This window comes from Botrytis byssoidea (genome assembly GCF_014898295.1).
Source record: "Botrytis byssoidea strain MUCL 94 chromosome Unknown BBYS_009, whole genome shotgun sequence".
Taxonomy (NCBI): domain Eukaryota; kingdom Fungi; phylum Ascomycota; class Leotiomycetes; order Helotiales; family Sclerotiniaceae; genus Botrytis; species Botrytis byssoidea.
Genome location: NW_024065850.1, coordinates 1,349,879 through 1,363,841, shown reverse-complemented (window position 1 = coordinate 1,363,841; position 13,963 = coordinate 1,349,879). Strand labels below are relative to the sequence as shown.

At 42.0% G+C, this 13,963-nt stretch overlaps 5 protein-coding genes across 5 annotated transcripts; 1 reads left to right on the top strand and 4 right to left on the bottom strand.

The window, feature by feature from the left end:
* Nucleotides 1–1,952: 1,952 nt before the first annotated feature.
* EAE97_005549 (uncharacterized protein) lies at nt 1,953–2,804 on the bottom strand (the record flags this gene model as incomplete). The annotated part of the gene is made up of 1 exon (XM_038876061.1): nt 1,953–2,804. The coding sequence occupies one exon, from the start codon at nt 2,802–2,804 to the stop codon at nt 1,953–1,955; it is 852 nt and encodes a 283-aa protein (XP_038733398.1).
* Nucleotides 2,805–3,602: 798 nt separating this feature from the next.
* EAE97_005548 (uncharacterized protein) lies at nt 3,603–4,279 on the bottom strand (the record flags this gene model as incomplete). The annotated part of the gene is made up of 2 exons (XM_038876060.1): nt 3,603–3,820; nt 3,874–4,279. 2 exons carry the CDS (start codon nt 4,277–4,279, stop codon nt 3,603–3,605), a joined length of 624 nt encoding a protein of 207 aa, XP_038733397.1.
* Nucleotides 4,280–6,771: 2,492 nt separating this feature from the next.
* EAE97_005547 (uncharacterized protein) lies at nt 6,772–7,968 on the bottom strand (the record flags this gene model as incomplete). The annotated part of the gene is made up of 4 exons (XM_038876059.1): nt 6,772–6,932; nt 7,120–7,443; nt 7,500–7,743; nt 7,798–7,968. 4 exons carry the CDS (start codon nt 7,966–7,968, stop codon nt 6,772–6,774), a joined length of 900 nt encoding a protein of 299 aa, XP_038733396.1.
* A 1,419-nt stretch (nt 7,969–9,387) lies between these two features.
* Nucleotides 9,388–10,400, bottom strand: EAE97_005546 (uncharacterized protein; the record flags this gene model as incomplete). The annotated part of the gene is made up of 2 exons (XM_038876058.1): nt 9,388–10,178; nt 10,226–10,400. 2 exons carry the CDS (start codon nt 10,398–10,400, stop codon nt 9,388–9,390), a joined length of 966 nt encoding a protein of 321 aa, XP_038733395.1.
* Nucleotides 10,401–11,834: 1,434 nt separating this feature from the next.
* EAE97_005545 (uncharacterized protein) lies at nt 11,835–12,752 on the top strand (the record flags this gene model as incomplete). The annotated part of the gene is made up of 1 exon (XM_038876057.1): nt 11,835–12,752. One exon carries the CDS (start codon nt 11,835–11,837, stop codon nt 12,750–12,752), a length of 918 nt encoding a protein of 305 aa, XP_038733394.1.
* Nucleotides 12,753–13,963: the final 1,211 nt, after the last annotated feature.

The following is a 13,963-nucleotide window of genomic DNA, read 5'->3' as shown; positions in this document are numbered from 1 at the left end:
CCACTCCACCACGTGAGATGAGAAGGTACACTTACACACAAATACTGCTGATGCAACAGCGTCCCGTGAAATTAAAAGGCGAGTATTTGACTACTCACTGCTGCTGGTGCTTGCAACGAAATCTGACCCCCGTGAAAGCTTTCGCAGAAGGCCATTTTGGTCAAGCTGAATGAACGATTGTGTGCCTCAATTGTATGGCCTCAAACTCTGGAACATACACTATGTAATCACCGATCGATCCTGGCGGTCTGAGTATGAGACAACGCGGCAATTCAACAAGCTTGGAATCTTGGATGTAAATATTCTTACTTTGCTGGGAACACCAAACTTTAGAGTTTGAAGGCAAGGTATGCTCGCTCCAGTATGTCAGTGTTGGTGTGTGATGATGATCCCGTGATTGATGATTAAGCAAGCTTACCTCATCGTCAAACTCAAACTACACGTCCGTCAACTGCACTTGAAACATCAGAAACTAATAATAAGATTACGACATCTATTAATCTTACGTACGATAGGCTTATTCCTAATTCGCTTGGATACTTCGTCCTCAAAATGTTGCACCCATGTCATGTTATGATCATCGCGCCTGCCACCCCAAATAACAAGCCCTCTCAGGGTCCCATGTATTGTGAACAAGAGAAGGGCGACACAATAACACTCACGATCCCTGACTAACTTCCCGATTATTCTCAATGAACGCTATTCATATAACTGCGAACTATCTCTTGCTTCTAGTGATAATTTGAGCTTCGGATGCACAGGAATCATAGTGCAAGCACGATACGACCTGTTGACTGGCAAAGGTTCTTACCGAATTCGGTTCGATTCTTCACTGGATGATGTCAACTTACTAGTCTCAAGGCTGGCCTGCCGCATTTGTAGCAAGAAGTACCTGGGGGACGGTAGTTAGTGCTACCCATTAACACTCAGAAAATGGTTACCTTAACAAGGCAGGTGCGATTGTTATGTCGAGGCTATCAGCCACAAGCGATGCCAGTACGTCTTTCAGAAGCCAGACCCTTTCACTGGAATAAGAGCTTTTTTCTGTTTATCAAAACACGTATTGAGCATCGACGAGCGTCTGTTCTCGATGACCGGTAGTACGGTTACTACCAGATGGGATCTAGAAATGGAAGGAAATAATATTGGTGATCAAAGATAAATTACGTTGAATTTGTCGTGCAAATGGAAATAATAAATTATATTAAGAATAACAAAAAGCTTGTAGACCACGAAGCACGTTGGTGTCAAAGATTTGAAGTATGTTGAGCATTTTTGTTATCTGTAGTATGTCCTATCAGAAGGTGGAAACTCAATATCGGTCTCTCTATCACTTTGCCAGCCAGCGACACATCTCAACCTGTCAAAGAATACATCCTCCACCACTACAATCGCAAAGATTTAAAACCATCAAAGGAACACCTCATAATACACATATTTAATCAAAGAGCTCTTTCACTAATAACCGATACACCTCAAGTAGCGGGGGGATAACAGCCCTAGATCACAGAGATAATCTTAATTAAGAATCCAGCCTTAAAAGCTCGAGGGCAATTGTATCGTGAAAACAGTCAATGAGAATTTGATAGTGAGTAGTCAACTTGTCGTCAAGTGCTGCGTACAAGCTCTGATAGCACCCACTAACACGTAGACCAGCAGTCTCTTGCTGGTACTGGGTATCATGCTTCCCATAATGACACATGAAAGGTACAATGTTCATAAACAAGGGCCGATATTAGTGCATGTTTAGACTCGATGGCTATCACGTCAACTATCCAGTGTTCCATTGTTCATTTGTTGGTCCAACTTTCTTTTCTTATTGAGGGAGGAGGCAGAACGAAACGAACTTATAGTCGCCTTCAAACAACTTCTGCGGCATCTGCGCCTCTAATTCGAGAGGGCTGGTTATTGTTGTCGGAAGCTCAGTACCAATATATGGTCGAATGGAGTGTCTACTTACTGTCAGTATCGGTTCCATCGTTGCGAATATCCCTAATGGAGCTTTCTGTCATTCCTAATGATCTTCCCATGTTGACAATTTCTGCCTTTTCCGTAGCTTCCACCACCTTCTCACAATTTTTGGAGCCTTTCAGTCTGAATCCTATACGTCTAACTGCTCTGAATGCATCCCAATCATTTAGATCCTTGACTTTGTCGTAACCCGTCCAGCTCTTGGGCGAACCTGGACCGCATGAATCTTGTAAAGTAAACACCGACATAGTGGTAGGAAGCTTTCCGGAAGTTGGTATTCTCGGGATCGTACACAAGACGCTGCTCACCATCTTTACGGGTAAGAGACTGTGATCAAGGAGATGCAAAATTACCGGACATTTTTCGCACAGACCTTTCCACGGAAATCTAACCCAATTATTGTTCATAGCTGGTTGGTAAGCCAGAGGCTTCATAGGATCTTCATCTTTTGCTAAGAGGATGATATGCGTGCACGCCGCTCTGTCTCGACCATCGTTTCTAGTAATGCGAACCATTAGTATGTGATTGGTGGAGATCGAGCTACAGAATTGAAGTCGCACATATACACTGCCATCTAGTTGATAGACACTTATCACTGGAGTCATCGGAACCATAGAAAAAGACTTAGTGGGAGCATCGTTTTCGAAAATTTGGGCGTCATTTGATACTGCAAGTACACGCTCAATCTTTAGGGAGCAGTTCCAGGCTTGTTCGAGCAGTGACTCAGAAAATGCTTCGTCGTTCCCGAGGTACAACAGCTGAACGGCTTTGGCAACTTGTTGATTCAAATGTATAAACAAACCAAGAACATCTTTACCGGCTGGTGGAGCCATCGTGGCCACTTGTAGGTGAAGACTTTTTCTTTGCCTTGACCTGACGCAAGGTTTCTGTTCGTTTTTGAAATGAGGATGGTTGACGATTTCGATTGAAGTTTGCATGTAATGATTAAATAATGCGAGAATCAAGAAATGAGGTGCAGTATGGAGTGAATTTTTCAAGTTGCGAGTACCTTCGGCAAGGCTACTATTTGCAGTGAATTTTACTCTCGCCTTCTTACGACGAGAGCTCTAGATTACACAGATGACGCCGAGAGTGACACACGTAGTCGTTGAACCTTCTGACAGCACGATGAAGAAGTATACTTGAGATTACTAAACAAGTTCCACCAAGCACCATCCACTATTGGGTTTATGGGCTGATATGACACTGCACAAACTGATTTGACGATATCTTTTGCAAAATTAGTCATAATACCCAGAGAAATATTTCAACTATTAATTGAGAATCAAAGGGTGGAAAGGACGAGTTTAAGTGTCAAGCGATCAAATAATCAATTTAGGCCAATTTTCAAGGTAAAGAAGTGCAAGTGGTACTATAGAAATCTTGGGACCAGTAGCAGTGATAGATACAGAATAACCGTCCCTTCTCGCTACTTGTTTATCATATCAGCAGTACATTACATATTGTAGCCGTTAGGAGATATCGACTACCAATGGATGAAAGTTCAACCACAGTAACAATCTTGTTGAACGGTCCCTACACCAGGATTGGCTAATCGAGCCAGAAGTCCACAACGAAACTGGGCTCTTCAGCTGCCAATTATCCTAAATGAACACCGAACGAACCACAGCTCATTCTCCAAACTTTCTCTTCTTATCCAAATGCTTGAAGTGTGGGAACTTGTTTGCCATGCCGGCCAATTTATTCTCTGGATCTTTCTTGGATAAAACAGTGATTTCTTGGCCCTCGTCAGCTTCTGACTCAACTGGGTCGTCGAAAACGATGAAGTCGCTGCCCTCCTGAGCCACTTTCTTGACAGACACATCTTTGGAGGCCATCTTACGGCTCACTGTCCCAGATATGTTGACAGGGAGGGGGCTCTAGAGAAATATCTTTACATACTGTCTTCCACGACTTTCTCTTCAATGGATTCCTCCGACATCCCTAGAAATCTTGCCATAGCAATCATTTCTTCCCTCTCTGTAAAACTCATCTCTTCATTAACACCTTCCAACTGCTTCAAGCTCAATCCCAGGCTCCTAAGCATCTTGAAAGCTTTGTATGCAGTAAAGAATTCGATGTCATCATAGCCACTCTGCTTCTTAGCAAAGTCTGATTCCATGAAAAACATGAAATTGAATCCCACACCACGGTATGATAGTTTCGGCGTTGCGGTTGTATAGGTATTATACACCAGAGTTTCTGCTCCTTCCTTCATGCTGCGATAGTTCTCGTTAAGGAATTTCAAGATCACCGGAAAATTACCACAGAATAATTCCCATGGGAATTTTAGCCATCGACCTTTCATCTCAACTTGATCTTCAATTCGGGCTTTCCAAACTCCAAGTTGTAACGGATTACACTTCTTCCGTGTAGTTCACTAGTGAAAATACAAACTAATACATTCACTTTGATCGCACTCACGAGTTTCCGAGCCCTGATGCTTGGGTGACCCTTTGTTCATCCGCACCATTACAAACCATCATAAAAAGAACCGTACATCTATTACATATATACCAATTAGAAGTATTCAAAACAAATTCATAGTTGTAGTCTTTTCAATAACTAAGATATTATTCAATGGCAAAGGTTGACCAGGAATCAAACACCGAGGCCATGTACAACTTTGACGATAAATGGGACCCCAAAAGTATAGATTAGCACATGACCGTGAAGCCGCAATAGATCAAATGGATGACGTAGATACTAAGGTAGGGGTGGTACTATATGATTGTAGTTACCGCTCGTGTTTGTATGATCGGATGGCACAGTAATTTGGGGTGTTCAGTCCCATTCTGCTGAGAAGCCCCATCTACGGAGTTGTAGCGGCTTCGGCGAAAAAAGCACATTGTAAAAATAGAGCTACGTGTTGACGAACCAAATATAAACAAAAATACGAAAAATAAATCTCAGTCTACGGACTTTAAATCAGAAGTCCAATCCTTCTCCAACAGATTCTTTTGTCAATTTACCTTTGAACCTTAGTATTTTTCTCTCTTCATATTTTTTGATGATGACACAACTGCACAGTCCCATTTTTAAAGTCTGTACCTACTCCTAAACAATCTTTTTAGATACTAAATTATTATTTTGGTAGTGACAGCATCCCATATTGACGTCAAATTTTGTGACGCTTCAGAATCCGGTGAAGACAAGGCTAGCAAGTATTTTGTACTCAGAGTCAGGATCCACCTGAGAAAAAGATTCACTATGTTATATTTTACGGCCCATGCATGAAGTTCTTGAGGAAGAACTAGACGCATTACTCTCCCGGAAACTTTTTCAATATGCGGAGATGTATCTTTACTGCTACACAAAAGTTGCAGTTCCGTGGTTAGCTTCTTCGAATAGATTGGGTCTCTGGTGTATTGTGCAAAGATAATTCCACAAATAGCTTTCTTTCAGTAACTGGTCGTTGTGACCCAAGGATTTATAAGCAGAGACTCAACATCATATCGGTGTATCCTCCAATATGGCGAGACAAAGGCGCAATTCTTATTGGAGAGTAGAGCAATAGATATCGTACCACCGCCAAAACAGGGCGGTGGGATGTTGCTGTAGAGAAGCGCAAGCTACACGGAACAAAACTCGTGAAATTCATCACATTACTAACTTGCTTGTACGGTTGAAACATGACCCAAAGACGGCTTATTACATACCCAGCATCTCTTATCTGTTGTGTTGGTATCAGATTGCCGTATCATTCGTGATTATGATTCTTCGTCGTCGTCTACTCCACGTCTTAAAAGTGAGCCACACCCCGCTTTCAGGCTCAGGGATCAGCACAAAAATCATGGGGATAGCGTTCTTTAATTATTATCAAGATTCTTCTACTGGAAACTTTGACTTCATGAATCATGGGAATAGACCTCCATATTGGAATAGATCGTGGACAGGGCACAAAAGAATGGGACGATATCTCGCTTACCCTCGATACCTGAGGCATCAATATGCGAAGCGACGTGCTCGACAAGACCAGAACTTACCTAGGTACACTGAGCGAAGAGAACTAGAATATCTTGATAATCAAAGTCTTTTTGATTCTAGAACCTGTATTGAATCACTCACAATTATCATAATAAAGGATATGGTAGTATTATTCCACGCCTACGAAGTCTCTAATTGTCGAGACTGGGTTGCGATCGCAGGGTTTTCAATAGTTGAAACTGTAATCCAATAATAAAAATCCCCAAATTCTCGAATTAATTAGAGCATTCACATTATTTGAGATACTAATTTTTATCAGAATATTGAGCTATTTTCAGCTTTCTAATTACGTTTAGATCTAAAGCTCTGGTGGTAGATCACATTTGCCTGGCTCGGTTTTTATAACGCAACGAACCCTAGAAAAATTTGAGGGGGGCAAGAGGGATGAGGATCTTCAATTTGGTGTTGAGCACTCAGGAATACTCTCTGTTTAACTATCACTTGCATCAATTTCCGGATTCGCGGCTTGGGGCCCACAAACCTGTTCAAAAATGAATCGAAGTCTTAAAATGGGCACTTTACAACAGCTAGAGAATTTGAACATTATCCTCTTTGAGGACTTTGTTATCTGCGGTCAAGATCAATCGTATGCAGTAGGGTAGATTCATGTCAAGCATTGGAAATTGTATTGCTCTAGTTTTATGTGAAGATGATAGCCATATATTAGTGTTTTTTTATTCATAGCTGAGTTCAAACGTATCGAGGTGCTTGAAACTCTCAATTTTGATGTAAAGAATTGTCCCTGTAGGCCCCTAATTCTTTCTCGTCTTTTCAGTTTCATTGAAATCCTTCATTTCCCGCAATCAACACAATCTAGCCCAAGGGGATTGAGCTACGAGAGTATTTCCGCGTCCTGCTCTCTTTCGTTTCGGTCAATTCGTGTCGAACGCCGCCAAGACCATCGATAGTCTCGAACAAGAAAGACTTCAGATTTGCGTTGTGGAAACAATTTCTGAATGGAAAGACGGAAGCTCCTACAACCAATCAAGTTAGCTGAGTTTTGTTTTGCAGGGGAGGAGCCAGCACGGGGCAATTTATGGTGATCCGGTTTGGAGTTGAAGCCAGAACCAAGAATTTGCAACCGTAAAAGGTTTTATACATGGAAGAATTTTGGTTCATCGAGGAAGATTTTGGTTTGAGAATATGAAATGAAAAACTTACTACCTCCTAACTCTGCTTCTAGCATTGTTTCCAAGAATCCGCCGTGGGATACAATTGCAATCTCATATGGCACATAGTATGGGCCACGTGTAGAGGAGTCGCCGTCTCTGACATCATATATCAAGCCACGACGAGTCAACTCTTGTACGTTCCTAGCAATTTTGAAAAGTGATTCCTTGACCTTATCAGCCCGAGATATATCTCCGTATATCTCTCTGTTGACCTCCCAACCTGGCTTGATGAGGCCAAAGTCTATTTGTTGGCCAAATCTTTTTTGGAGTTTGGCCACTGGAGTGCCTGTGCAACAGGGGATAGAGCCCCATTCTAATACCGGTAGTTAGTTGAGTTTCTAAAACAATGAAAAATGTATATTTTCATACCACGAAGTTCATCCCATGCCTCAATTTTGGTGGCTGGCTTTTCCATCGAGAACTCCATCACATCTCTGAATGTGGTCAAGGCCGTTTGAATGGTGCGGATCATCGGGGAGCAATATATCTGCTTGATATTGCGGTTGGAGTTTAGGACAGTTCTGACTAGTTCGCACTGTCGTATGCCATCGAATGTGAGCTTTGGATCACGAAGCTGGCTACGTGTGCCGAGTTCTCCGATGTTGGAATATGCCTGTGAAGTAATTTTCAGACTTGATTCTGGGTCCTGCGATGTTATGGAACTTACTTGTCCATGTCTCATGAAATGGAATATCACGAGACGATCGGCGCGACCTTCTCTTGGAGGGCTTGTTTTTCTTTCCAAATCATCAGACAAAATGGTTGATAATCGTGGAGGCATGCATCCGACCAAGTCTCTGTCTATATGAGACGATTCAGTTGTAGTGTTTGAATTCATAACTTTTGCAGTAGAAATATAAACTTTGTGGATGAAATTTGCAATGTATGTAATGAAAAGAAAGGCAAGGAGATGAAATATGGTTCTCGACTTTGTTGATTTGATGAAATGTGTATAGAGGTTCTGAAGAAGATGCAAAGCTTGAAAACCCAAGAAAGAAGTTGAACTATTATGTTAGATACTCGTGTAAAGACAGTTTCCTTAAATAAACACAGAAGTTAATACAGCAGACTCTTAGCGTCGTTCGCTTATCAGGGTTTTCGTATTGATGGGCAATCATTGGATAGCTGCAGTATGATTCACACAAGATTCGAAGTGATTTAAATGAATGCACTGAAGTTCAGAGAAACATCTTGCAGAAAATTTGATTGAATGGCAGGAACATTGTTAATTCGTTATTTTTGGGACAATGAGCTTCTGGAGAAAACGTGAATGGCTCGTCGATACCTTCGAAAATTATCCGAAATCGTACAAGGCCAGAGAATTTTCGGAGCAAAGAATACGTACACTGGATAGAAGTGATTCCCTTAATATTTGGCTCAGATTTGGAAGCAATTCTATGAGTGCTTGCTACGTCCAGGTTGTTACTGACAGAAAGATAAATTATGGTACATATCCAGAAAATGATGTATAAGGGGCGAATTGAAGTCTCCCATGGCTGATAAGCAAGTCCTCATCCAGTGAGATGCAAAGCTCTATATATGACGAAACCAAAACATCTTAATTCAAATGGTACGGGATGGATTCTTATTAAATACAAAGGAGATAGTTGTTTATATGCCATTCTGTTTAGGCCAATCATGGCAGGCTCAAAGCAAACACTGTAACCTTACTCACACTCAATTTATACATTCAGAGGAGGGCAATGATGATTTCATGATGCACAAGTGGAATCTGGTGGCAGAGCAACAACAAATATAGGGATAATTCAGTTTGTACTCTCAGGAAATATTGACGTTTTATCCAATAGCTCTCTTTCACCAGCTACCTGAAGTGGTGAAGCATGGAGTACACAGCAGATCCAGTATTCAGTAGATTCATGGTGTTTGGTGTGGTAATTTGAGGTCGTTGGGTGATGAAATCATAACTTGGCTAGATAGACAAACAATATCACTGTTTTTGGATACTATTCTAAAGTTTGCGTCTTAGGGTTTGATCGTTAGTTAACAAATTCTCGTAAAATGCACATAATATCGCGACAGCTGGCATGGTTGGGTACAGAATTTGTTGATATCGTAGATTGAAATTGTTTCTATGTACGAGGAAGCAGGAACGGATGACTTTCTTGTAATCACACCGAGGAAAAGAACCATGGTTCAGGGAAGACCCCAATACCATGCTGCAGAATTGCCAAATAATAGGGAGTGAAGGTTCAACAAAGTTCACATGGTTATCTCCACTGCTTCACATCTCCTGAACTCAGAGAATCAAATCATAGTCTCCACCACCAATTTTTGCTACACTGAGGGAGAGACCGTTCAAAGCTGACATTAACGCTTGTTCATCCCTAGCTTGTCTTTCTCTGAGCCTTGCAGTACGTGCCTGGTACTCCTGTTGGTACATTGCCTCCCAATCTGCAGGGTTCAGTCCATGACCATAGACATCCACTTTCTCGTCCGCGTTTGATCTGGCAGTCTTATCAGCAGCAGCGAGCGCATTTGTGTCCCCGAGCTTGCGACGTTCCATCAGATATTCCATGTGGTCTACTTTTCCCTCTTTTGGCTTCCTGGTCCCACGCTTCTTGACCGCACCTTCTGAAGGCTTAGATTTAGCGTTAGCGCCGCCATTCTTCTTGTTCTTTCCTTTCTTCGGCTTCGTATTGGGCGCGTTTACAACGGTCTTGTTCATTTCCTTCCGTTTACGTTTCTTCTCAGCAAGATCCTCGTGTCTCACTCTAGAAGAATCGCTTTCCGGGAGGTGTCGCGAAATTCTCCGACCATTTGGTAATTTTGGTCCTATAAAGGCTTCGCCTTGACTTGAGATCTTCTTGCTTTTGTTGATAGCTTTGTCGGTAGCTGATTGGAGTGCTCGAATGGTGGGTTGTAACATGCGCGCCATTTCAGCTTGCTGATGAATTTGGCCAGTGTTGGTAGATGAGTGTTGTTTGCGTATCGTGCTGCGATTGTTCAAATTGTTTATGATTCCGCCAACAGGATGATCGAGGCCTGACATGTCAACATCATCATTCGTGTCGTTGTTTCCTGATTCGGCTGTTAGATAAATAAAAACAAATGTTTTTTACAAAGTACTATCTCACCTGGGGAGCCATTCGAAACTTTGAGAGTTTGCAAGTTGATCTTGAGAGAAGCAGTCTTAATTCTGTTGTTGTTTGGGTCGTGGTCGGCGTACTCTGCTTGTACCTGAACAGAGCTACCTTCCATGTTCTGAAATGGGAACATAGAAGACGGAAATTGTTTCACAAACATATCCATAATTATGTCGTAAGTGGTTGCATGAGATGGTGGATAAATCTTGGATGTGTATGATTGATAGGAAAGCAAGAAACAACTGGAAGGTCTGTTTACTCGTGATTTGTTTCCTGTGTAATGGCTCGCTTAAGCAAGCAGCGGCAGCAAAACTTCCGCTGCTATTCACTTTCCACGTTTTAGATACTGAGAACTGCGTGGTGAATCATGAAGACCAAGCTGCAAACCTGATAATCTCTTTTTATAAGTGTCGTCCTCTCTTGTCGCTCAGTGTTTGTTGATGATTTTCCACTTGGGGGATCACTGCAAGCCGCTCTAAGTTCCTCGGCAGTCACCGATGAACAAATCTCCTCTTTGATCCAGTTGATCTAGAAAGTTTACACCGCCTTTTTGATTCTCGTATGCCATTTGTCCAAAGATGAAAGATGGAAAGCCATTTCACTTTCCTCACATGATCGCCTACAGTCTGTGGCAATTCTTTTGCTTGATGAACTTCATAACACTTCGCCTTGTCAAGGAAGAAGAGCGGTCAATGTATCTATGTCAATACATATAATTTGAACATACTCCAAGGTTACACAATCCAGAGCAATTCTCGGCAGCGCGTAGTAGTGAACTGTGCTAGGGATTTCCCAAAACTTGTCGGAAAAGGTTCAATCACCGTCAATAGAGGGCTTTCATGTGAACGATAGGATTGTTTGAATATTCATTCTATACTGTTAGGGGGTCAGAACTGAAAGCAGGACTAGCTAGTATAAATGAGGAATCATTTGATGTTGATTCGGTGAGGAATTCGATGAAGTGAGGTTAAACTATGATGCTGATACTTTAGCGCCAATCTTGTCTAATTTTTGGGTTTACCACACGATAAGCCTGTAAAAATATGCATCATAGGGTTAAGGTAACACTCGATTGAGGTACTAATATAGATAGTGAGAATGATAAGTTGAATTCTCAATGAGATTCAACATTCTAAATGGCTTCAATGATCCAATTGGTTAAAGTATTTTATAATCCTTATTGTTGAACTGCAGTCAAGACTATTGGACATCCTGAATACGATAGGAGGTTAGCGTGAAATATTTGTGGGGAATGCATGGACCACAGTATGCTATTTCACAGGGTAGGGAAGTCAGCCTTCTCAGGAGTGACCTACGTACGCTCGAAACGCTTATAGTGTACCAGAAGTAATCCATATCGCTTCCTTGAAGCGGAATTAGGTGGAGTTAAGGGAGTCGCTTCGTGGAGATATACTGTAAGTCCGGTGCTGGCTGTGAGATATCATTCGGTTGCCTCAGCTTTGTTTGACCTGATTGCATCTAAATTCGCATATGTATATATACATCCAGTGGATAGTCCGTCTTTGTTTGTATACATCAGATTGCTACTTCTTCCCACCTAAACATCTCTCCATCAAATTACAAAATCCCTTGAACAATCATGCGCAAAAGTCAACGCATCTTCATGACCGGGGCCACTGGCTATATTGGTTCCGTCATCACCGAGCTCGCCATTGCAGAAGGCTACGAAGTCCATGGACTTTCTCGATCTCAATCTGGAGACTCCAAGCTACTTGAAGCCGGGGCAGTTCCAGTTCGAGGTGATCTTACCAGCCTCGATGTTCTTCGTCGTGAGAGTTCTGAAGCGGATATTGTTCTTCATCTCGCGACAGCTTATCATATCACAAATGCCAGCGCAGGCTATGATGCTGTTTGGCCAATTGATAAGGCGGCAGTTGAAGCTATCGCAGATGGGTTGGAGGGTTCCAATAAACCACTTGTCGTGACAGGTGGTACACTGTTTGTCTCGCCAGATCCAGATGGTCGCGAGACTACGGAGACCTCTCCGGAAGATCCAGAACCTCTCAATACTCGTCAGCAAGCTGAAGCTCATGCTCTCGAGCTGGCAATGAGGGGAATCAGGGTTGTCGCCATACGCTTGGCACCATGGGTTTTCGGAAGAGGTGGAAGTGGAGTCAAAATATTCATGGATATCTCCAAGCAGGCTGGAGAAGTGACGTTTGTAGATGGAGGCAAGAATTGCACGACCACTGTTCACGTTGATGATGCTGCGAGACTTTATTTACTGGCTGCTCAAAATGCAAAATCGGGAGAAGTTTTCAATGCTAGCTCGGCTACTAATGTTACCTTCCTGGAAATGTGGGAAACTATGGCCAAGGCATTAAATGTGCCATTGAAGCATCTCTCTACAGAGGAAGCCATCGCAAAGCTAGGTCCGTTTTTGACAAAGTTCATCTCGGTAGAGAATAGGGCAACGGGAGCGAAAGCTAGAGATGTGTTGGGGTGGGAACCCACCGGGCTTAGTATATTGGAGGAGATCCAATTGACCGCTTCTTGAGGCCAGGATATTCGTTGAATTTCCTAGATATATTACGATGTAGCGAGTTTGTTAAGTTATACCTATCGATAAATCATTTTGCTTGAGGTCTAGGGCCATACATAAGTTCAAGGGCAGTGAGTGATAAAAGTCCATTTGGAATGATTCATGGTGAAATTAAGCTCCAGTCTCTCGACAGTAAATTGAGAACATAACATTCGCCATGTTCAAGAAAACCTAAGCGACGTAGCGTAAGCTAGCCTTCAAAACTCTTACTGAGCAGCTCTTGCAAATATAAAGGTTTGATCAACCTGTTTCCACAATTTTTTATCAATCTGATTCAGCTTTCATCGCATCTGCTTGCGAACTGCTTGATTCCATACAAAAACACTTGATTATACATAACGCGTTCAGACATTGACGCAGTTGCTGCTATCCGAGGCAAACGTCAAACATCAATGCTCTCGAGATGCCGGTCATTCAATTCCAACAAATCTATAATATTGACATTAAGTATAAGAGTTCCCTCATTCTCCTCTAGTTATGCATTTATTTCATATCACTAGCTAACCTTGGATTGTCGTCCCATTTCTACTTCCATAGGAATTCAGGGCAGATTTCCCATCCAGTCTGTTCATTTCAAAACTAGTCGGCCAAATTTAATATTCTGTGTACATTTTATAGCATTCGTGATCTGAGTTTATACTACAACACCAGGGCTACTCCATCTTCCAGATTTGAAACGCATTCGAAGTTTGTTGATCCTAACATTCGAAGAAAACTTTGGAAGGTTTGAAGTTGAGAACATATATACTCTCTTGACTGCACCCAAGGGTCTTTAAAATTTCCAGTTTTAAAAAGCACCTGGTACTAGTCCAGAGCAAAGTTATCATATTCTCATTTCTTCCACTGACTAATCTCTCGATCCTTGTGCCTTTCGCAAACACTTTCCTATTGAATTTCATTTGCCTGAGCCAAGCAGCTGTGTCAACTTTCAGAATTTGGTTTTCAAACTCGACACCATTCGTGGCTCCGCTAATCGGAACATAACATGCACATGATGCATAGCAATTTATGCCCGCTTTCCGAGAGAATTCCCTTGCTTATGAATTTGCTTTTGTCTTATAATTCACTACCGAGGATTCAAGTACCTAGCTATGATAAGTACCTAGGTATCACTAATGACCAAAAGTGGCTAGAACCCAGCTATCCCCATGTTTCAGGCAAGATCA